General features: G+C 35.8%; 1 protein-coding gene across 1 annotated transcript in view; it reads left to right on the forward strand.

The window, feature by feature from the left end:
* The window catches only part of PIK3C3 (phosphatidylinositol 3-kinase catalytic subunit type 3), a 136370-nt gene extending 115430 nt beyond the window's left edge, over nucleotides 1-20940 (forward strand). The window contains exons 26-28 of the mRNA XM_034642203.1: nucleotides 3298-3388; nucleotides 10236-10361; nucleotides 20105-20940. Coding sequence (XP_034498094.1) covers nucleotides 3298-3388; nucleotides 10236-10361; nucleotides 20105-20119 — 232 coding nt within the window. The 3' untranslated portion in view covers nucleotides 20120-20940. The remainder of the gene's footprint in view (nucleotides 1-3297; nucleotides 3389-10235; nucleotides 10362-20104) is intronic.
* Nucleotides 20941-25246: the final 4306 nt, after the last annotated feature.

The following is a 25246-nucleotide window of genomic DNA, read 5'->3' on the forward strand; positions in this document are numbered from 1 at the left end:
GGTGCTCTATCTTACTGAAAGCAGAAGGAAAACAATGTGCTTTATAGACTGTCATTGATAATGGATTAGTAGCAATTCAGTAGAAGGAGAAAACAGGCAGGTTATTAATGTGAAGCCAAAGTTAACTTTCATCACTACTAAGAAAAACCACAGAGATTAATCTAAATAATTTTATGTTAAGTCTCCATGAAAACTGCTTTATTTTTTATTTTTTAAAATTCCACAATACTTTGGTTAAGGTCAGCTGGACCCTAATATTTTAATCAACTTTTATTTTTCTTATTTTTAATTTTTTAAAAGATTCTATTTATTTGTCTTAGAGGGAGAGAGTGCAGTGGGGAGGGGCAGAAGGAGAGGGAGAGAGAATCTCAAGCAGACTCCATGCTGAGCACAGAGCCTGTTGTGAGGCTTGATCTCACAACCCTGAGATCACTACCTGAGCAGAAACCAAGAGTCAGACGCTTAACCAACTGAGCCACCCAGGTGCCTGCATTTATTTTTTTAATGTTGTATTTTAGAACATGGTTCTGTTAGTAAAAATATTGCCTTTTGGGGCACCTGAGTGGCACAGCGGTTAAGCGTCTGCCTTCGGCTCAGGGCGTGATCCTGGCGTTGTGGGATCGAGCCCCACATCAGGCTCCTCCGCTATGAGCCTGCTTCTTCCTCTCCCACTCCCCCTGCTTGTGTTCCCTCTCTCACTGGCTGTCTCTATCTCTGCCAAATAAATAAATAAGTAAATCTTTAAAAAAAAAATATTGCCTTTATGCCATAAGAATTAACCTGATTCTTAAAAGTGTGTTTAGAGCTAAGGTTATTTGGCACTTTTTTAAAGTTAGGGTTTGTAGATATGACAAACCACCTTCTTTTCATGGTTTCCATTGACTGGTGATCATTTTCTGCAGCAAAAAACCATTCACTAACATTGGACCAAGTAAATAGAGCGGTCCCTTTTGAACTAACTTATGATTGGTTACAGTTGTATAGATGTCAGAGCACATTTTATGGTGTTATGATTTTCATGTAACAAAATACATCATCATCTCTTTTATTAATACCTAATACACCAGTAATTGGTAAATTTGGTTTTTGAATACTGTCTCGTATCAAGAGCAATGCTGAAGTATTTTAAGTGTCCAAGGAAAACGTAACTCCTTCTCTTAACCCATGTATATGCCAATCATTTATAGATACTTAGGATACAAAGACAGCCTAAATTTTCCAGTAAAAGTACTGAAATTAGGAATGCATTTGACTATATCAAATAAAGTTCTTACATTGTCTGAGAATGTTTGCATAGTTAACAAACACCGTGACTCTATTGATCATACTTCATTTCATCATTAACTTCATTGTTCTCCCTCCTTGAAGTAGTACACTTGTTAAATAAATCTCTTTTTTGTAGGATTCTTCTTCAGTATTTGTTGCATGCAAAGTGGATATGCTGTAGGAGAAATAGACCTCTGGAAACCTCACTTGATGTAGTTAAATGCATTTCTCTTTTTAGTATTGAAGGTTTTCAATGAACAATTTAGACCATCTTTGGATGACCTTATATTTTCTTTTGATAATGGTTTTAAAGATGTCTAGTAACCTTTAAATCAATTTTTCTGTGTAGAATATTGAATGAGCTATTTAATTTATACTTTCCTTTTGGGGATCATGTGCCTTAAATGGAAAATGCAGGTTCGTAGCAACAGATGTAAAAGATTAATACAGTTAAGGTAGTGACAGATTTTCTACAAATTGGATGTTTAAGCTTCTTATAGAATATCCCATTTTATATTTATTTACATTTTGTTTTCTTTTGCTGCAATAATAGCAGCATGGGTGGCTAAATTAAAACCAACAGATAATCTAGAAAACATTAATATTTCCTTTTAAAAAAGGAACACACATACGCTTCCATGAAGGCAAACATTTTAACATAGATCCTGGCTGCCCATTAGAATTACCTGGGGGAACTTTAGGGGGTAAAATGGCTTTGAGGCCTGTCAAATTTGCTTGGTCTGGGATTGGACTCAGGAATTAATATTTTTTAAGAAGCTCCCAGGTGAGTCTAATGGGCAGTCAGTTTTGAGAACCTCTGAAATATCCTTTTCAAAATTGAGCCTTGTTTTCCCCTCCTTGTGTTACTCTGTGTGTCTACCCTCTGATGTATTCCTGAGATTCCCTTATGGCAAGATTGGGAAAAACTGTATAGTCAGCAGAGCAGAGCGCAAATAATTGAGGGTTCATTGAAAGAGCATATTTTTTTCATGACATAATACATAGCAGCTGGCTGTACTCTGATGATACCATGCATGGTCCTTGCAGCCTTCTCAAGTGGATCTTCTTGATTTCCATGTCCTACCTTTCTCAAAGCTTGGTGCCCTCCTTGGTCCCTATTGCAACTTCCAAACCATTTCTTTCCTTGCTTGCTTAAAGAAGAAAAGTGTAAGCACACATACCATGAGATCACACCAATAGATATTCTCCCCACTGCTACCTATTGTGTATCTCCCCGTCGCACTCTGTTTCTTGAAAACTTGTATTGCCGCCTTCATGACTGCTGCTGTGACTTCACCATTCAGGCATTGAATGCTCCAGCCATGACCTGATGTCTGAGGGCCTTGTTCTCTTCCTATAGAGCCAACTTTGTCCACTCCCTCTCATCAGTACCATTAATTTACCCCTCCAAAATCTCAATCACAAGCTTTCTACTCTCTAACCAACATCTATCCTTACAGCTAATTTTTGCATTATACATTATATATTTGTATTTTCTCCTTCATTTAGGATTGCTTATATCCAGATGAGCCACTGTAGTTCCTGGAATGGTGATTAATACCCTTGGAGGAATATTCCTGAATGATTCGTGGGATGACTGTATATCTCTTTCATTCCTTTAGCCGTGACACACTGAGGTGGTCTTAAGGTAGCAGATTCTTGATATCATCTAGGAAAGACAGTTCTTCAGTGTTTAGTAAGTGCTAATCAGGTATAAACTGGAGTCTCCTTAGATTTCTCCTAAAAAGAATATCCTTATGTAAGAATGAAAAGAATGACATTAGATGACTACTTCAGAAGTTTATCCCGTAGTGCGAGACATAGAAAGGGCATTATATCGAGACCCCAGAATAAGATACTTTTTCAAAGCTTGCTTTTCATTGAGACCAACTGATAATGGCACATTCTGTATTCTGTAGGAGTTATAGTAAAGACCCAGGTACAACTACTTCTAGGAGTATTCTTGACAGGAGAAGGAACTCCAGAAGTCTAACACATTGCTTTTTTTTTTTCTTTCCCACTCTTCTTTAGGTATTCTAACCTTATTTTGAACTTGTTTTCCCTGATGGTGGATGCAAACATTCCAGATATTGCTCTTGAACCAGATAAAACTGTGAAAAAGGTAATTTTTGTACATTGTCAGGTATCATAGTCTACTTTTCATATATAAAGGATGTTAAGGTTTTAATAACTCATTTCCTCTTGATGTCCTTGACTCTAGGCTCTGAAGTAACATGAATTAAGAAAGAGACCTTTCATGTAATTTTTTCACCTTCCAGAATGCAACAGCTTCTCTGGTCCCTGCAGCCAGTTCTGTTCATACCCACAGTCACATGACTAGGTCATTGATTGTATCTACAAAGAAAGCTTACTACTTCTACCCTTGTTTTTTTTTTTTTTTTAGTCCCTAGAAAGTTTAGCTCTTCTTTAATATTCCTGATAGGATATCTGATTCCTGGCACTCCTAGACAATGCATGCTAAAGATCAGACAAATATTATAAATCTTAACTAGGAGAAAAGACCATTTTTTATCCTTCCTATCTATATCCTTGGTTACAGGGGTTTCTAACTGTGTCAGCAGAGTAGAGACCTGCCTTTTAACTCGACGTACAAGGAAAAGAAAAAAGGATAGTCTTTGTGTAGATGAACAGTGATTCAGAGTTGTTGTACCATGAATTCTAACAAGAGATGGGAGAAAGGGTGGCAGATTTGGAGATTTTTTGTCTGGATTAGCTTCTGATTCTCTGATTCGGTGAGGGGAGGGGAGGTAAGAGGTGGTAAGTAGAAAGCACAATTTAATTTATTTTTTTATTTTTTAAATTTATTTTTTATTTATTTTTTTAATTTAAATTCAGTTAGCCAAGGTATAGTACATCATTAGTTTTTGATGTAATGTTCAGTGATTCATTAGTTGAATATAACACCTGGTGCTCATCATAATACGTGCCCTCTGAAAGCAGTTTTTTAAATCCAAAGATAACTTAAGATGATCTTCAATATCAGTGTGATTATCAGTATTGAACTTGAAAGATAGTATAGCTTTTTGCCTTGTAGAAGTAAATAATTACTAAAGGACAGGTAACAGTCTCAGAGATGGAGTCTCTGTGGGGGATGAAAATAATAATTGGGACCAAAAAGCTCTAACTTCTGACATAATGGACTCTGAACATTATTAGAAAATTTCCTCTGGATTGAGCATTGTCTTAGTCCATTTGTGCTGCTATAACAAAGTACCAGAGAAGGGATGGCTTATAAACAACAGAAATTTATTTCTCATAATTTGGGAATCTAGAAGTCCAAGATGAGGGTGCCAGTATGGTCAGGTGAGAGCCCTCTTTGGGTTGAAGTCTTCCTGTATCTTCATCTGGCAGAAGTGCTAGGGAGCTCCATGTGATCTCTTCTATAGAGGTTGCACTGTCATGACTTAAGCGCCTCCCAAGAGCTCTACCCTAGTATCTTTCTCATTGGGCATTAGTATCTCAACATGAATTTGCGGGGAGGAGGGTGCAAATATTCAGACTATTGCAAACATAAATAAGAATTTCTTTTACCTAGTTTTATAAATCTATCACAAATATTGAGAGGGGGTTTTAATGAAAATATTTTATTGTTGAGCCATTTAAGAAAATTATGCTTCTGTTAAGACTTCATTTATTATTTTATCCAGCAAGCACTGTTTCAGTAAACTCCCTTCTCCCCATAGGAATTAGACTAGCTATCACACTGGTTTTTGGCATGACTTCCTTTTTGTCATTTATTTTTTATTTATTGACTAAAGCTCATTCATCAAGAAATATAATTGGTTGATGAAAAGTTCCTTGGCTATAATTGATAGATTACACTAGATCCCAAATATTGTTGTCCCCCCCTTTTTCTTTGCATTGATATATTCAGTACTTGTTTTGTTGTGTATTTTAAATCCATTTATCTCTGGTCATGTAGTCAATCTTCCCTGATTTCACTCATGTTCAAAAGTCAATTTTGAAAGTTCTCTAGCGGTATTTGTTAAACTGAGTCTTCCAATTTTTTCTGGTAGTTAAGTTATGTTGTTCTTGTTCTTATTAGATCTTTTGTTCTGTTTCTGTTTCTCTTTTAGAAAATCATTGATTTTACTGTTTAAGGATAGTGCCCTTTTGTTACAGCTATGTTAGCTGCACTATCTTTTAGCACACAAGGCAGTTTATTTTGTGAAGGAAAAAAAAAAGCATGCGCGTTAGTTATTTTTCTTTAGACTGGTACTCCTTATTAGCCCTTTATTCTAATTTCAGTTATGTAAACCTCGGAAAAAAAAGGTATTTCATCATATATCTCACCAAAAGGATATTTTGTAAAAGGTTTCTTTGCTTTCTCCTCTTTTATTAAGAATATGAAGTAATTATTTGTAACATAAACTTGACAGTAAAGTCATAATAATATTGGAAAGTTATGCTGGAATAGGCTAAAATTTGTGTCATATATTTCATTTTTAAAGAAGTATAGATTTTTATACTTGTTGAAATAACAGTTGCTAACATTACTTCAAAGTCTTACCACTTGGGAAATTTTTGTGTTGACTCGTGACTGGAAACCAACTAGGGAAATAGAGTAGCACATTTGAGGCTGAGAAAAGTACAGATTATTTAAATTATTTGAGTAATCATAACAAAGTGCAACAGTATTTTCTTGTCTCTATAACTTAATATAGTATATATCAGTTGTGTTTTAATTTTTTGGAAATTGAATATTTATATATGGAATACATGATATTTTTATTAATCAGATTTGTTTATATGATCATCAATCACAAACATTAAGTACCTGGTAGTAGTAGGTTAGTGTGCTGCTCTTTGCCATGGGAAGCTTGCACAAAAGTTGCTTTAATCCTTTTAATAATTTAGACCAAAGTTATCCAAGTAGTCTAATAAAAATAATGCATATTGATATAAAGCAAAGTGTTATGTGCTAGTATAACTAAAGCATGGTGGATAGACTAATTTCCAAAAATGGGCAAACAGATCATACTAGTTTTTTTTTTTTTGAAGAGTTATTTATTTTGATAAATACTTAGTATTTATTGAGCTATTTACTGTGTGTCAAGCACTGTCTTAGTGCTTGAATTATAGTAATAATAAAACAAAATTTTCCACCCTCATGGAGCTTACCTTCTAATAAGGGAAACAGAAAAGAAACAGGATAAATCAAGTAAAATATGTAACACACTAATCGTGATTAGTGTTTAGAGAAAAAAGTGAGAGAGGAAAATAAAAAGTTGAGTTGGCATTGATTTTGGAAATTTTAAAATTTGTGGCCAGGAAAGGCTCACGAAGCAGGGTGTGTCAGCTCTTTCTGAATAAATTAAAAGGAGATATCTTATGAACATGTGGTATGTAAATAAGACTTCTTAGTCAACTCCTGTAGATTGTACTGGTGAATAAAGGGAAGTTAAAATATTTGAGATAAAAAGTGTGTGTATTCAGAAACTAATGTAACATTGTGTGTTGACTATACTTAAAAAAAAAGAAAATTTGTATTCTCTAGCATATTATTAACTTAGTTACTAGGGAGAGTGTATTGATAAAAGGCAATTGCCTATCTTCAGGGAGTTTTAAATTTTCTTAGTTTTTGATACAGGTGAATCTCTTTAAAAAAAAAATGCAGAGGGGATAGAGAGAATAGTTTAATGGATAAACATGACCCCTTGGCAGTCAGTGCTTTTTCATTTGTGTGTTTTTTTTTTAAATCAGTAATAAGGAAATCTTTTAAACTGTGGTAATAAGTTTGTTTAGAGTAATTTAACGAGGTAATGCTATTTTGTGTTGAAGAATAAATGAATGTGTTCTTTCTCTAAATTGATTTTTTTACAAATTTTATTTCTTTATTTGAGAGTGAGAGAGCATGAGCCGGGGGAGAGGCAAAGGGAGAGGGAGAGAGAAGAAGACTTCCTGCTGAACAGGGAGCCAGATGCTGGGCTCTATCCCAAGACCCTGGGACCATGACCTGACCCAAAGGCAGACACCTAACTGAGTCACCCAGGCACCCCTCTCTAAATTGATTTTTGACTAAACTTTAAAACAAACAAATTATATATATATTTATATTATCATACATATATAATATATTTATATTTATTTATATATGTATAGATAAATATAAATATATATAAATATATGTATAACATATTAAAAATATATATATATATATAATTACAGCTACAAATTGTCTGAAGATCTATTTCAAATGACCTGTAAAATTAAATTACTTTTGGTGCTTACAAGGTTTGTTTATTAAAACACAAGCTGTGGGAGGGAAGGGGTGGCTGGGTAATGGACACTGGGGAGGGTATGTGTTGTGGTGAGTGCTGTGTATTGTGTAAGACTGATGAATCACAGACCTGTACCCCTGAAACAATGCATTATATGTTACCTTAAAAATATCTAAAAAAAACAAAAAAACAAAACCATATAAGCTGTAACATCCACTCTCATTGAATTTTGGTAACATAGGTTTTATTTTTCTCTACTAATCCTGTGTCTTATTACAAACAATTATAGCATTGATTCTCTTTTAGCAGTAGTTGGATGGGTGTTCAATTTTTATAATTTCTCTTTTTAATTATTCTTTATTTTAAATTCTGGTTTTTATTCAAGTGGGGGAATTTTTTTAATTCTAATGTAGCTCAGATAATCAAATGAACTCAGCAAGGAAATAATGTTTACATTAAAACTCTTTCTTTCACTCTGATGAGTGAAATTTTTTCCTTTGTTGTAATCACTTCTGTGATTAAATTATTACGAAATGAGTACAAGGAAAAACTTTTTAAAATTCTAATTAATTTGAATTAAAAATATTTAATAGGGGATGTCTGCTTTTCTATTTTAATGAAAGTTACTCTTATTTCAGAGATGCTAAACATTAAATTATTTTAAGCAAAAGTCTTCTTTATTAATGAATGTTAAATTAGTCTTGTAATGATGTATTTTGAGCTTTGAAAGACAAAGGGTAAAGATTAGGTATAAATGAAATCACCGTACTCCTTAGGAAAGACAGTATAGTTTAGTCTAGAAATGTGTTGCAGGGTTTTCTGTGGGGAATAGCTCTACACACCTGAGAATGTGGAATCAAGAAGAGTGTACATCAAAATGCTAATAAGACAAAATTTAATATTTAGTACTAATTGGAATGTCAGAGAGTATGTGTGTCTATTCATGCACACGCATGGGTAGAGCTTAAACCTCTAACCTGAAGAGCAGAGAGAATGTACCTTGAAGAAAAGTATTAGAACCTTAAGGACCTATGGGACAATAACAGGTAGCCTAGTCAGTATATGTGAGGCCAAATCAGCCATTTATATGCAGTTGAGGATGATTTTTTCATATTTGGTAAATAACATCTACCTTCTATGCCAAATACATATAGTCTGTGTTGCAACACTTATACAAGCATGTAAGTTTTGATAAAATTAGGCCAAAGTTTTGATTTTCCTGCCCTATAGTTTTTTGATATCCTTAAACATAGTTACAGACCTGTCAGACATCTTTTTTAAGTCAAAGAAAATAAAAGATTAAACCCAAGGAACAGATATGCCATTAATTGGGATTTAGAAATGGGAGAGCAGTTCATTCAAGATATTCCTTTAGATGTCCCTCCACCGAACTGTCCTTCACTCTTTACGTCCACCTCTCTTTTACTGCCCCAGCCTGAAGCTGCAGAGTTATTGGATCATTTGGCATACCTCCAGTCTAGTAAAGAGATAAGTGCGGATCCAGAGCCGTGGGTTGTCCTACTGTGTCCTCCTTAGTTTCCTAGTAGTTAAATCTCTACTTAAAAGGAAATACTAAGTGTGACCACTTTTTATTTGCTTAGAAACATTTTCTCCTTGCCTGCTTTTTCAAAAGTATATTTGGGTCACTTACAAGAGGAGAAAGGAGTAGAGTTATAATGGTTATGTGTAGTAGCATGAAATTGGAAACATGAGACCCTTGCCATCAGATAAGGGTCTCTGGGTTGGTTCACTTCAGAAATTCTCTTTGCCTCTGTTTCTGCATCTTAGAGGGGTGGAGATACTGTCTGCCTCAGTCAGGTGAAATACTGCATGTAAAGTGTTTTGCACAGAGTAGTCATTCAATAACACTGGTTTTTATTTTTTAGGAACCATTCTCATATATGTCAACTAATTTTTCTAGTTATTATAGTAAAAATTCTAGTTCTTGTTATTGGGAATCAGCTGTAACTTTAAATACAAAATAAAGGAAAATTCCTCTCTCTTTGGAAACTGCAAACCAATTGAAATAGTTCTTGGCAGAAGTATAAGGAATTGCTGTAGGAAAGGAGACATTTTGGAAGATCTTAATTTTGCCAGTGATTGACATGGTTCCTGTTCTTGTATAGGCATTGAAACGGTGTGGGAGAATATTACTATAATCTCACCTTGGTATATCCATTTAATAATAAGTAACAGGGATTAAGTGAAGGAGATTATTAATAAATATGCCACACTTTAAATTTTATACAGTAGTTCTAGCTTTGAAATGCAAAAAAATAGGGACGCCTGGCTGGCTCAGTCAGAAGAGTGTACAACTCTTGATCTTGGTTGGTTCGAGCCCCATGTGGGTTGTAGAGATTACTTAAATAAGTAAAACTTTAGAAAAAAAAGAAATGCAAAAAAATAAAGCACACTTTTGAGTTAAAAGAACAATTTATTTTTTTATATTTGCAGCACCTAGCAGAATCATATTTACTGTTTATTTTTTCTTAAAAAAATACTTCACAAACAACAAGGAAGGGTGAAGAGCATATAGCAAAAACAATAAACTTCACTCAAAACAATAATAATATTCAGAACTTCTTGTAAGTTATGAATCACTTCTTTGTCGTAAAAATAGGTCATAATATATTGTAACAACATCTATATCAGTCTGATGCTGTCTCTTCAAATTGAGTCCTTTTTTTTTTTTTTCATTCAAAAGACTAACCTACTCTGACCTTGTAGGTTCAGGATAAATTCCGACTCGACCTATCTGATGAAGAGGCGGTGCATTACATGCAGAGTCTGATCGACGAAAGTGTCCATGCTCTCTTTGCTGCAGTGGTAGAGCAGATTCACAAGTTTGCCCAGGTAAGTGCTCTGAAGGCAGTGCAATTGATCTCTCAGCTTCTGGGTGTCCTACCCCAGAGTCCTCGGAGAGCCATGCTTTTCTCCTGCTAATGATGTCTTTTCTGTGTTTTCTTTGTCAAGCCTTTTTGACATCAGCCAGCTGATGTGAATGTGTTGCATACGTTATTAACTTTAAAACATCCCAGTTAAATTTTCATAGTCATTAACTAAATTGTGGAATATCAGCATAGGTATATTTGTTCTTTGTGGTCAGTGGTGATTGTAAATCTTTCTTGAGAATGATCTTGGGTCTAACCGAGGCCTTAGCAAGTGAGACTTGAACACTTGTTGGATTTTGACAAATGGTGATGTGCTAGGAAAGGAGTTTAGAAGCTGAGAAAAGCAGTGCATACCACACACTGAAAAGGTCTGTCTGTAGACTTACTGTTAGTAGAATCTTGCATGCAAATGTCTGAGGGAGACCTTTTCACACTAGCCTATGATGGTAAACCTCAGGCTTAAAACAGGTTTAATTATGAATTTCATAATGAGGATGATTATGAAAATGGTGAGCAAACAGAAAAATTAGGCCTCTTTCCTCCCACACACTCACTCTCTTCTCCTTGCTCACTCCTCCCTGACTTTGCATATTCTGTTAATAATTTTACTAATCACCCAAGCTCAAAGCCTGTCTGCTTTGTCCTCTCTCTCACCTAGTACCACTGTCACCAAGCCTTGTCAGTTTAACTGTTTTCTTTTTTCTTTTTAGTTGAACCATTTCTTTATCCTTTTCTATCATTTTCTGACTATTAACATTTTAATCTGTTTTTTGTTCTTTAAGATATCTTGGATAACTAAAACCCTTTATAATTCTTCTGTTTTAGTTTTTTTTTTTTCCTCTAAGCATTTTTTTATCCTTCTAAATATCCCAGATATATTTTCACAAAATAATGTTTTCCCTTGTCTTTTTTTTTTTTTTTTTTTTTTAAATTTCAGTGTGCACAATGTTTTCCCATTGCCTAACAGTGAAGTCCAATCTCTGGCAGTTCAAAGCCTTCCAGAATATTGTATTCCAAGCTGTTTTCCAAGGTGTTTCCCTAACACTCTCTCTGAATATTTTGTTCTTTTCTGTCTCTGTGATTACTTTGCAGCTGCCATTTCTTCAGCATAGAACATCCATCTTCTTAATAAATCTTTGGTAAACTTCTGCTTACCAAATCTAAGCTGTCCTCTGAGATCTATTCATAATGCCACTTTGATTGATCTTCCTCTGGATATTTATAGTACTTTTACCTTTATTATGAGTTGCACTTATATTTTGCTTTCTGTTATAGATACTTGGATACTTGTCTTATAACTACTAAAATACAAACTTCTTGAAGATGGGGCTATATCTGTTTCCCACCTATTAGCGCAGTGCCTTATCTACTTAAAAAGTATCCAAGGAACATAAGGGAGTTTCTTGCTGTAAATGTTCCCTTACCTCTTTTTTTGCTTAACAAAAAATTTCTTTTCCCAGAACACCAATTTGGGTCATAGTTTATCACAAGGACCAACTCTTTTTAATCCTAACCAGTCACTTCTCAAGAGAATAAACTGTGATTCCGATGGTACGTGATTTGTCTAGCTAATGGTAGATCTGAATCTCCATATAGCATAGCCGGATATTTTGGAGCAATAGGGTATAGAAGCCTAGAATGGGATAATGACTTCCACTAACTTCATTGACTAACAAGGGACTGAACCAAGACTTGAACCCAAATCTTTTGACTCCCATATCCATTATTTTGCAACTCGTTCTCTTGTCAGTGTCTTGCTTACCACTATATTATGAGTTACTGAAACTTTCCCTGGCACAGCCCTCATAATCCAGTTACTTTCTCTCTCCCTTTTTGTATGTACACCCTTTTTTTTTTTCTTTTTTAAAACTCAAATAGTTGTAACATGCTTGAAGTTAGAAACTTTTAACTTCTGTGTCTTTGCATTTCCTTCAGAGTTGGTTATTTATATTTCATTTTGCCCTGTCCTTATCTACAGCTGAAAAATTTCTCTTTCAAGAGTTTTCCTTCTTGCATACTTCAAGTTTCTCAGTTTTCTCCTTTAGTTTCTTGGGCATTTACCATATATAATAGAGCTAAAACTCCACACTTCAAATTAATGCTGCTGCCTGAACACCTCATTTCAGATTGTCTGTAGCTATTTAACAAACCTGAACTCACTAGCTTAAAAAACAATAATGATTTATTACTTCTTATGATTCTCCAGTCAGGATTTCAGCCAGAGCCCAGCCACATGGCTTTTTTGTTTCCTGTTATGTCATGTGGGTTCACTCATTCAGCTGTGTTTAGCTGGTGATTGGGTTTGTCTGAAGGGTCCAAAAGGTTTCACACATCTTCACTTTGCTCCTCCAGATAGCCTGTCTCCGCTTCTCTCGCCATTCTGTACTCTAGCCAGGGCTGCTGTTCTCCTGCATGGCGACGGCTGCCCCCCAAGAAATATGAAAACAGGGGCAGCAGGCATCTTAGAGCAAGTCAGAAGGCCGGCCCCAGCTCTCAGGGAGAAGAGATAGTGTGTACTCTGGAGGAGAGGGATTAAATGTGGCATCTTTGAAGACTTAACGGCCACTCATCTTATACACTCTAGCTTAAATTTGAGCTTTCAAGTTCTATAAATGAACTTGTGGTATACTTTATTTATTTAAGATTTTATTTACTTATTTGAGAGTGAGAAAGTGAGTGCGAGAGAGAGCACAAGCATGGGAAGGAGAAGAGGGAGAAGCAGAGTCTCCACTGAGTGGGGAGCCTTGACATGGGGCTTGATCCCAGGTCTCTGAGGTCATGATCTGAGCTGAAGGCAGATGCTTAACTGACTGAGCCACCCAGGCACCCCTGAACCAGTGTTATACTTTAGTTTTGAAATTGTGTTGGAATTTACATAAGATGTCTATTCTGCATTGCTCACAGAACCTAAGAATAAAAGGAGTATTTTTCTTTTCTTTCTTTTTCTTTTTTTTTTTTTTTTTTTTTGTTTTCAGATTTTATTTATTTTACAGAGAGAGCATGCCTGGGGCTGGGAGGGGAGGGGCAGAGGGAGAGGAAGAGAGAGAGAATCTAAAACAGACTCCCTGCTGAACAGGGAGCCCGATGTGGGGCTTGATTTCATGACCTCAAGACCATGACCTGAGCCGGAATCATGAGTCAGATGCTTAACCAACGGAGCCACCCAGGTGCCCCAGAGGGACTATTTTTCTTAATTCCCTGTGTTAAAAATAAAAGAGAGAAAAAGCCAGATAAAAAAAGGACCACATTCTTATTTGGGGGAGGTAGTAACAGAGGGACCTTTTTTTACCAATGTCTCTGGGCCTCAGTTTCCACATCTATAATTGGTATTGAGATAAAAACTAATATAAATTTAATCTATTGTCAGAGATACACAAAGGTTAATTGCTTTCCCTGTACAAAGCTTATATTGACTATTGCAAAGATTAAAAGTAAATGAAAGCCCCAGCACTTATGGTTCAATTACGAAGGTTGTTCAGAATGAAAAGTTAACGCATATACCTTTTCTATTCACAGAGAAAATATGAATATGGCCAATAAATTGGTAATAGAGGTGAATGTACTCTTAACTTAGACTTGGGAAAGATCATATATAAGTATAAACTAACAGAGGATTATATTTCTTGGAAAGAAATATTAAGTCTTTCTTAGGTTTCTATTTTTTAGTTCTTCAGTAAAATGGTAGATACGATGTAGAAATTCTGGATAAATAGTTATTTTAAATTACTTTGGCCTTCGTTGTTACAAACTTTCTTGGACTAGAATAGATTCTTGATAACAAAATAGTATTATTACGTGAAGGAGTGCCTGGGTGGCTCTGTTGGTTAGGCATCTGCCTTTAGCTCAGGTCATGATCCCAGGGTCCTGAGATTGAGTCCCGCATCAGGCTCCTTGCTCATTGGGGAGCCTGCTTCTGCCTCTCCCTCTGCCTGCTGCTCCCCCTGCTTGTGCGCTCTCTCTGTCTCTCTGTCAAATAAATAAATAAAATCTTAAAATAAAAGGCACAGTTTACAAAAAAAGAAAAGAAAGAAAAGGAAAGAAAAAGAAAGAAAGAAAGAAAAAGAAAGAAGAAAGAAAGAAAAGGAAGGAAGGAAGGAAGAAAAAGAAAGAAAGAAAGAAAAAGAAAGAAAGAAAGAAAAAGAAAGAAAGAAAGAAAAAGAAAGAAAGAAAGAAAGAAAGAAACCCTAGATTCTCATCCTGAATTTGGTCAAAAATTTCAGACTTTTGCCTTTAAAAAAAAAAAAGAAAAAAAAAAAAAGAATATCAAGGCCATAGCAACATGAATATGAATTTAGAGCAAATATCTGGATGATTCCAGCAATGTAAAGACCACCAGCATCATCCTAGACAGGGAATAGTGGAGGCTTAATACAGCATGAATATTTATGTAGACAAAATATTTAGAACATATCTCAGTGCTACATTTTATAATGAGAGATAACCATGTCTGGGACAGCAATAACCTTATTTATTTGATCTTTGTATTTCATACAGTGCTTCACTATTTTTTAACATTATATAATCCTTACTATAACCACGAAAGTGAGTTTTAACATTCTCCCCTTTTAAAGATGAGAGGGCTGAGCCACATAAAATGTTGTTTCCTAGCTTATCAAATTCAAGTCTTTACCAGACTGTCCCACCATGTTCTACATCCTAAGAAACGAATTGAAATGCTCATGCTGTCTCATCTTTGGTTTCCTTAAGTATGTTGCCTCTGCCTATACTCGTCACCCGTGCCTATCTATACTCTTGTGCAACTGAAACAATATTAAAATGAGAGTAACCCAAGGATGTTTAATTTCATTGGAATTTGTTTAGTTATTGAAGGTTACAAGAGATACTAAATATGGTTTTAACTTCACATAGGTCTTTTCAAATTATGAAATTACAGAAGCATAGTTCTTTCTTTTTTTTCTTTTTAAGATTTTATTTGTTTTTTTATTTTAGAGATAGTGAGCAAGTGTGCATGGGGGAAGGGACAGAGGGAGAGGGACAAACAGACTCCAGGCTGAGCACAGAGCCCAATGTGGGGCTGGATCCCAGGACCCTGAGATCATGACCTGAGTCAAAATCAAGAATAGGATGATTAACTAACTGAGTCATCCAGGCACCCTGAAGCATAGCTATTTCTTAACTAATCTCTGAAGTTTATTTTCACTTTGAAACTCATTCTTATAAATGCTATATATTTTCTAAGTAGTGACTATGAATTTTCTAAGTACTACTTAGATACGCACGTGCAAATCCGGATGACCAACATCTGTTTTCTTGGTCACTCATAGCATTTATTATAAGGATGTGTACTGCTAATTGATTTAGTCTAATTTTAGTGCATTCCTATTAATCATTGTGGATTATAGGACAATTTTCTAAAAATGGAGGTAAACTGATTGATACATGTTAACAAAAATTATAGTTGTTTCAGCATAAAAGAAATTATAGTCTAAAATAAGACTACAGAATTGCCACATACAGCTATTATGTTGCAATGCTGAAAAGGCTTATTTTCTTCCATCATACCATTCCCTAGGAAGGGTAGAGATTAAACACTGCAATATTCGTTGCCTAGCAACACCCACCTATTAGTGATACAAATTTTCCACTGAAAAACACTTTTATTTAGGTCATTGTCTTTGAGATTGCATCATCAGAACTCTTGTCCCCACTGAAATGATCTTTAAAGGGTTCTTTAGTCTTGTCTGCACAGGAAGGTAGAGGTCATTTAGTTTGGGTCACTTACTGCTCTGAAACTAGCCTTTGGATGGTAATCTCTCACATGACAGCCTGCTTCTGCCCTGTGTCTGCTTTCTCCTGTCTCTCTCCACTGATTGATGATAGAGAGCTGGAGAGTGAGGTGTGGTTTCCATTCATCTTAGCATGTATTAATCTAATTAACTGAATCTTGGTAGATTAGGGTTAGAGACGTATTTTTTGTAGACTGAGAGTAAAACAATAAGAGCAGAGGGCGTTCAGAAAGTTTACCTAAGTTCCAGCTCAAGATACTGAAAACAAGAATCCTTAATTAGCCCCCGTGGTGTTCAAGGGGGAAAGCACAGGTCCTAGCAGAGGGGCACATGAAGTGTAGTCATACGTTATGTGGCTTTAACTGAAGAGTTACAACTATATATACTTATGATGATTTAAAAAAGAAAACAAGGGGCGCCTGGGTGGCACAGCGGTTAAGCGTCTGCCTTCGGCTCAGGGCGTGATCCCGACGTTATGGGATCGAGCCCCACATCAGGCTCTTCTGCTGTGAGCCTGCTTCTTCCTCTCCCACTCCCCCTGCTTGTGTTCCCTCTCTCGCTGGCTGTCTGTATCTCTGTCGAATAAATAAATAAAATCTTTAAAAAAAAAAAAAGAAAAGAAAAAAGAAAACAAAAAACAATGAAAGGAGAAAAACAATGTTGTTATTCTGCTTGATGTTTTTACTGAACAGCGTATGTCCTAAAAAGAAAAAAGAAAAGAAAAAACAATGAAAGGAGAAAAACAATGTTGTTATTCTGCTTGATGTTTTTACTGAACAGCGTATGTCCTAATCAATGTGAGAGGAGCTCCTTCAGGGATGTGTCAGTCCCAGGTGTCCCCCGTGACATGACATCTTGCCATGCTGCATGTGATTCCAGTTATTGAGGAGTCTCATTCTTTTGTACAGCGGGGCTTCTAAGTGCAGGCCATCCATCTGGCCCATCTGCTGCTCAAAAAAAATAAGGTTTTTTTGCATCAGTATTAAGGGAAAAGCTCCCTGTTCTGAACTTGTGGAGAGATGACTATATGTAATGTGTTGCCTTCTGGCTTTTTTTGAGTAATTTTGTTTATTTATGCTCCTGTTTTACCATTATGTGCTGACACTAACACCTAAACCTCGTGTAGGATGTTTGCACTGTAACTGCTCTACTCTCTGATCTACCCTGAGAGTGCATAGATGCAAAAGATGCCCTAGGAGAAGAGGATAGAGCATCATTTCTGAGTTGAAGTCACATGGACCTTCTTTTACCATTAGGAATAAAGAACAGCAGTATAAAATAATTAATTGATCAAAACTAAAAAGTATTGAAGTTAGCCAAAAAGAACTTTTTCTCCAAAACCAAGCTTTTTTTTTTAATTTAGTAAATAATTTTCTAAAGATGTAGATGATTCCCAGTCCAGTGGCTTAAATAAATATCATAATACTAGTATATCATACGAAAGTATTTTGTATTGTTTTGTATCCCCAATCTATTCCTAATTTATCTGAATTATCCTGGGAGGAAAAAAATCAACAACAACAAAGAAACAACAATAATAGTAACAATTACAGCCTATTGAACACATAGATGTGTCAGAAATTACATAAAGAGCTTTTTCTGTATCACCTTGTTTAATCCTCACGCCTGTGAAGTGGGTGTGTCACTAGGCCTATTTTACAGAAGAGAAAACCAAGGCTGAGATTAAATAACTCATGGTCTCAGGGTTAATAGGGGGAAGAAGTCCAGATTCAAACCCAGACCCTAAGTTGTAGAAACAGACAGTAGTTTCTAAATCATGTTTTTCTTGATATATATATTTAAGCTTTAATTTATTAGAGATGAGCGGGTTTTGTTGTGAGTAGCAAGTTTTAAAAAATATATTTGTAAATTTAAAAAAAATGATCTTTTAACTTTTTTCTCCTTAATGTTTCATCTGCCCTTCAAGAGAAAAAAAAAATCAGCTGTTCAAACAGCCAAGAGAGTGTGATATAAAAAGGAGTCACTGGGAACAGTTAATCCCAGATATGATAAATGTGGGATAACATTTATTTTGCACGTTGGCCACAAGCCAGTTGTGAATTTTATTGACGCCCACGTGCTCTCCGGTCGCTCTGCAGTCAGCGCTGCTGGGCGAGTAGCCATTAGAGCCCACCATGTTTAAAAACATCATACAGGCTCTTGCAACATTACAAATGTTTTAAAGTCTTAAGAGTAATTACTGTAATAGCAGCAGTCAGCAGAATGCCCCATAATTTTCAGCTAAAATGCCCTGCAGTTTATTTTTTATCTGTAGAAATTTAATTTCCTTGTCTTCTGTGGGGTGAGTTTTCAAACACTTGAGTATAATCTACAGTAAGATTTGTCTGTTTGTTTCATTAACTGCTTTTAGGAAGGTTAGTTGTCATACTGTTGTTTTCCTGCCCCGCTGTTGTATCAGACCATTTTATATAAATTCATCAGATGTACAGGGAGTTGAACATTTTGCGACTGACTCTGCAACATAGTATTACTGATTTTTTTCCCCAGACAGAGACGCTCTGAAGTATCTAGGCAATATATCAGAGACTGACTGTTCAGTAGCAGTGTTTCTCCCACACATACAGACATAAGTATCCACATGTGTGGTTTTTCATTGTTACCAGGATATTTAGACTTCCCAGCATGTCTGTGAGGACCCTCCACAGTTTGGCTCTAACCCACATTTTCAATTTTAATCATCTTCCTCTAGCCTTCAAAAAGAGCCTTCTTTGTAGCTCTGCTGGTTTACCTCATACCCAGTATTTCCCCTCAAGCCCCACAAACAGTCCACCTTTGCTCTTTGCCTGGAATGAGTTCCTCACCCATTGCCCAACTTTTGGATGTGCTTGTGTGTGTATGACTGGTGACCCTGTATATGAGTATTTTGTCTTCCAGCTTTTTTGGTCTTAAGTAACATGGGGACTCTCACAGAACCTGAGCCATTCCTGGCACATAGTAGGCACCAAATAAACGTATGTGATTTTATATAATTGCCAAGGACCATTTGAGAAGTTTATTTTTATTTTCTCTGATATTGTCTCCTAGAAGATATTTAAACCGCTTCTTAAATCAGAAATTACCTTTTTCTTAAAAGCATTAAAGTTGAATCTTACCATATCCTTGTTAGAATCACCACTTTAAATTGTATCAGATTAAAATCAGTCAACATCTTTCACATTTTTACACATATACATGAATGCACACACACGCCCACAAATATTTGTCCGTGAGTTTTTTTCCCCCTTCATGTTTTTTTCTTAGAGTAATAATGAGGTGAAGTTCACAGAAACAAAATTATGTTGCCCATGTCCAGCATTCGTATTTCTTCCAAGATATTGCCAGCATATATTTTATTGAACAAGATGGCACATGAGTTATGGATGGTTCAGTTATGTTCACCCGGACAATCAGAGTTGTCCGTACTGAGAAAGTGGTGACTGGCAGCATCTGTACACGTTAAAGACAACCATTAACTGTTGCAGATGATTTTTGTATTGGCTAGTTCTCAGAAGTAATGGGTAGCATTCTCTGAATTTCACTGAATGCTAATTTTGAGAGATAATGAAGAGAGGTGCAGTGTCACAGATCTCTTTCCAAGCAATATCTGAGGTAGCTGTGAGGGTTCCTAGCACAAAACAGGTACTAAAAGCATTGTGTGTGTTTTTTTTTAATTTCTACTTGATATTTTAATATCAAACATTGTTAATGTGTTGGCCCCCACACAACTCCTGACTGGACTTCCTTGTTCTTTTAGGGACCACTATCTTTGATTTGATTCCAGATCAGTTCTGGAATGAAGTGGGTGCTCTCTGTGGAATAAGCTACAGCTTTTCAGTCTCTCAAAATGTCATGCCAAGAACTAAGCATTTTTTAAAACTGTAGACTCTGTTGTTTGTCTTTCTTTGTGAAATTGAAGTTAATTACTTTCTACTTGTTTATCTGTTTTTTGTTTTTTTAGTACTGGAGAAAATGAAACTGGATTTGGCACATCAGGATGTTTGGCTCTGTAAGAAAACTACTTTAGAAGCAACCCCTCTAAAAGGAAGACTTCAGAGTGACAAGGAAGAGAACATTTGTGATCTTCAAGATACCGTATATCCTAAATGTTACATGGTGCCTGAATTCTGTTTCTTTGGATGTCATTGCTCCAATATGGTCTTGAAGGGTTTGTTTTGAAATATTGTATATATTTATTTTCAAATGTACACATTGTTAATAAGTTAAGAATTGAGAAATTTGTTCCAGGATCATGTACATATTATGAGAGTTCTGGAAGAATTTTATGTTGAAATAGTAAAACATTTTAGTCTTTGAGTTTGAAATGTCCTGGGTTGTTGTTGTTGTTGTTGTTTTTTAATCATCTCTTCACGTCAGGACAGTAGTTACGAATTTGGATTAATTGTCTCAGTCAAGAAGGGCGTTTTTGGTTTGTCTCTCCCTACCCCCTTTCCCTCTCTTTCTCCCCCAACTCATGTTTGTTTTTGCCCAAGCTGTAATATTTTAAGTTTTGCATATTGTGGCTCATTCTTTTACAGTTCAACAATTACGTATACTTCAAATAAGATGTCATTTTCTCTCACTTTTAAATATATATCTTATTTGAAAACTATGGTTAGTTCACAGTTCTCCTACCTTGTAAGTACATAAAGCAGGATATGCAAATGTAGCAATCTGAATTACTGGCCAAAGGGTCATAATGACAGCAGCTTTTAGTGTTGAGCCCAAGATATTTTTACATATACATGTAAGCATAAATTGTCTTTCTGCAATAAATACATTTTTGATGCAAACTTACTTTTCAAAAGGTTTTTGAAATAGCTCTACTGGACCTGTTAATGTAATATATCCTTTCCGATTTAAGCAAAATGATTTCTTGTCTTTCAAGTCCTGCTAATCCATCTAGCCTCTTTGCCTCCTGGAACTTTGGGAAAAGGGCACATATGAAAATAGAAGAGCAACACAATAATAATCTTTGCAAATTAATGTGTGGCATAGTCATGTGACTTTGTTTTGGAAGAAAAACAGTATCTCGTTCTTTCAGTGCTGAATAAATATTAAATATCCAATGACAGAAAAGATTAGAAAGTTAAATTGAGGCACAGTTACAGAGAATGCCATTAATTACAATGTTTGTTTGTCACCACATCCTTGCATCTGGGAGTTTGCCCCTTTACAGCGGGGTTACCAGCTGGATAGCAATCACATAATTCAGGAGACGACCTAGAGGCACATGGTGGTTTGTGTAAAACATACATGCTGATTTGAAAACCAGAAAAGATGAAAAGATCTCTGCAAATCATAAGAGTCGATGCCCAAATAAGCTGGAAGCTCCATCCTCTATCTTGCTTTTTCTGTGCTTGACATGTTTATATCACTTTCTGTTGCTGAGAAGTTCTGAACCCGTCTGCATTCTCATTCTTTGAGTCCTATTTCTGTTGGTTCTGAAGAATTTTCTCTAAATGCTCTTGCTGAAAGTGGCCAACCTTCTGAACTCTCAATTCTTTTTTTTTTTTTTTAATATTTGTTTTTATTTGAGAGAGAGAAACAGTGCATGCATGCGTGCGAGGAAGGAGATGCAGAGGGAGAGGGAGAGAGAGTCTCAAGCGGACTCCATGCTGAGTAGAGCCTGATGCAGGGCTCGATTTCAGTACCCTGAGATCACGACCTGAGCCAAAACCAAGGCTCCGATGACCAACTACGTCTTCCAGGGGTCCCTCTTACAATTCTTTCTTTATAGTCTTTTAAATGGCATTTAATAAAGGTGGGTATTTTTGTTATACTTGCATCTCCCATTTCAGAGATTTGGCAAACTTTTTCTGTAAAGGGACAAGATAGTAAATATGTTAACCTTTGGAAAGCATATAATCTTCATCACAACAGTCCAACTCTGCTGTCAGAGAAAAAAAGCACCCAGAGACAACATGTAAGCGAACGGGCCTGGTCAGATTTGACCCTCGGGCCTTAATCTGTTGACCTGTTTGAGGTAAGTGTAAGGCAAAAACTATCCTCTTACTCATCTTTGTAAACTCCACTGCACTTTGCATAGATAGTAGTCTATCTATAGTTTATAGTAGGTTTCTATGAATTATTTTGGACTAATATGAAATTCTATAAGGGCTAACACTGACAATTGTTAAGGAGAGTTGATCATGCATAACCTTTATTCAGTGCAAACTTGGTAAGAATTATGAGGGAGACAAAGCTTGCTAAGGAGGAAGATGGGTATTGGGTGAGGAAAGTGTCTTTGAAGATTGACTGGCCATGGTTTTGCTGAGAGCATTTTGGCTGTGGGTGGTGAGCCTACATTAGAAAGAAAAGTGATTTATCAGTCTCAATTTCTATTGCTCAAAGCAACCTCTTTGCTCCTACTGTTTCCCCTAAACTCCATTGTTAATTGTTGTTCAGAGAGCTTTCTTCACAGTGTGGTCTGTATATCTATTGTCATTGCCTTTCACATTCTGTCAGTTTGTTTTGACTTTGAGAAATGTGTTTGTGAGGACACGGTGCTTTAATTCAAAAGTGTGGTTACCATGGTCATGTACTATAAGTACTCAGAGGGAGAATTCTGAACGGGGGAGAGAAAATGATGATGGCAGCCGCAGGGAGTAGGGCTTCAAACGTGAGGAAGGAAGTAAAGTATGATTGACATTCCTAAATAAAGGGTTGGTACAACCCGATTTATGCTATTCTCTATACGCTAGGGTTAGATATTCCCCAGCTCATTTGTATTAACGAGTTTTCAGTTGAGTATATATTGTAATAACAGCAGTCAACATTATTTATAAGGCCTTACTGTTACATATTAGGACTCTGCTAATTGCTTCATATGCTTTATCTTATTATTCTGTATAATGGTCCTATGAGATAGAATTGTGTCCCCGTTTTCCAGAATTTTAAGGAAATTGAACCACCTGCCCAAAGTTAGGTTGCAAGTGAGAGCAGAGCTGGGATCTGTATGTGTGTATATGAGGTCCATTAGACTTGGATCCCCCTCCCGAAAACAAAATTCCTTTTGTTTGTTCATTCATTTATTGATTTGTTGATTGTCATGAACAGGATTACCAAAGATACATACAGGCAGTAATCAATAAAATAAATTAAAAATTCCTGAGAAAGTTGAAGTGAATTTCAAATTTAGAAGAAATGCAGTTGTATCATCGTACCACGTATTCATACTTGCCTTAGCATAAATCATTCTGTAAAAACATACAGGTTATATAAATCTTAACCATGCAACTGTTAACCTACAATCATGATGTACTTTCTATCTATGCACATAGACCAAACATTGCAATTAAAAAAAAAAAGCCAGAAGGAGACTTAGAAGGATTAAAAAAAAAAAATCGCCGAAACAGCATGGACTGTCTATAAATACAGAAAATATATTGGTTTGCCAAAATGAATAATTTGATATATTAATACTTCACCATAAAGAATACATACTACCTGGATGGGATCCTGGAAAAGGAAAATGGACATTAGCTATCAACTAAAGGAATCTAAATAAAGTAGTAGTTAAAAAAACAAACAAAAGGAATGAGTAGCCTCAGAGGGAAGTGAATGTCCCACCTGGGTGACCACTTAGAGAAGCTGAACATCAGAAGGTGACCTTCTACCCGAAATTATTCCTCAGCCCTCTCTTGTCTTTTTTGACCTTGACATTTTTAAAAGTACAAAGCAGATACTTTCAGTGTGTATTAATTTTCCTCAAAGTTGATTCATTTTTGCTAAGGACACTTAAATAATGCCGTGTTCTTCTCAAGGCATCTTACCAGCAGGCGTAAGATGTCAATCTGTCCAATTCCTGGTGTTGGTAACTTTTATTCCTCGGTTAAGATGGTTTCCAGCTTTCTCCATTCTAAAGTTAATTTGTATTCGATACTTATAAAATAATAAGCAATTCATAAGTTTTATGAGGAGACATTTTGAAATTATGTAAATATCCTGTTCTTTACCACACTTTTACCCACCAATTTTAGCATGGATTGATGATCCTTGCCTGAATCAATTATTACTATAGTGAAAGCCAAAAAGTTTTTTTTTTTAATTCCATTATCCTTCTACACTTGTTAGTGTTCTACTGTAAGACAGAGCTCTCCCTTCTCCATTAGTTATGCATTCATTTACTTATATTAATATGGATTTTTATTTTATTATACATTGCATTCCTATTATCATTTATTTTGATGGTAAAGTTGCCCCAGAACTGACTTGTCTTCACGCTTGTGCCCGTGTCTCCTGACATAGCCCCAGTATTCTCTGAGCCCCTTTTTACTTTTTGCACAAGATATTCCAGGCTCATCATCTAGTTTCTCTGCCTCAGTCCTGAAGTCAGCCTTCTCCAAGGAGACCTGGTTCTTTCCTGGTCTGATTTTAGCAGATAACTCCCCAAATAAAGTATCTGATTTTTCTAAAATAGAAGTTAATTTAGCAGCCCAGTATTGCCATTCTAAAACTCTGGAGTCTGAACAGGGCGATATGGATATAAATAAGCTCAAAATAGAGTAATCCATATCTGAATAAACCATAGAATTCAACTTGAATTTAGCTGTGTCTTCAGTTCTCAGCTTTAGATCATCACACCACCATCTGCCTTGAGACTATGAAGACTAGTCTTACTATTATGCGCTTTATCTCTGTTGGTGTTAGTCACCACAAGAGGCTCAGACCTCCCTGAGTCATTACTTACACTGGAGTCTTTCATTTCCGTACAGCTTTATAAAACCCCCATCTCCCAAACCTCTGGACTTACTTGGGCCCTCATCAGTAGAATGAATCTATGAGTTCCATGCTTTATAACTAGGTACTGCATATATATTTCTTTCTTTCTTTTTTTTTTTAGAAAAAAAAATAAACCAATTTAGTTTCAGGAATTCAGTAAAAAGTAAAAAAAAAAAAAATCTCAGAGTATATCCTAATGTCTCTATACCTTTAGCCTCATTCTCTTTACATAGCACCGAACAATGACTGTTATGTTCATAATCATGATCTTTAATAAGATTACAAGTCATTAAAGAAAACAATCCTGTTTAGTTAATATATGGAATACTGAATGGTTAGTACAGTGTCTATCTAGCTCAGTGTCTCAAAAGCGAGTAAA

The sequence above is a fragment of the Ailuropoda melanoleuca genome, chromosome 14, assembly GCF_002007445.2.
Source record: "Ailuropoda melanoleuca isolate Jingjing chromosome 14, ASM200744v2, whole genome shotgun sequence".
Classification (NCBI taxonomy): domain Eukaryota; kingdom Metazoa; phylum Chordata; class Mammalia; order Carnivora; family Ursidae; genus Ailuropoda; species Ailuropoda melanoleuca.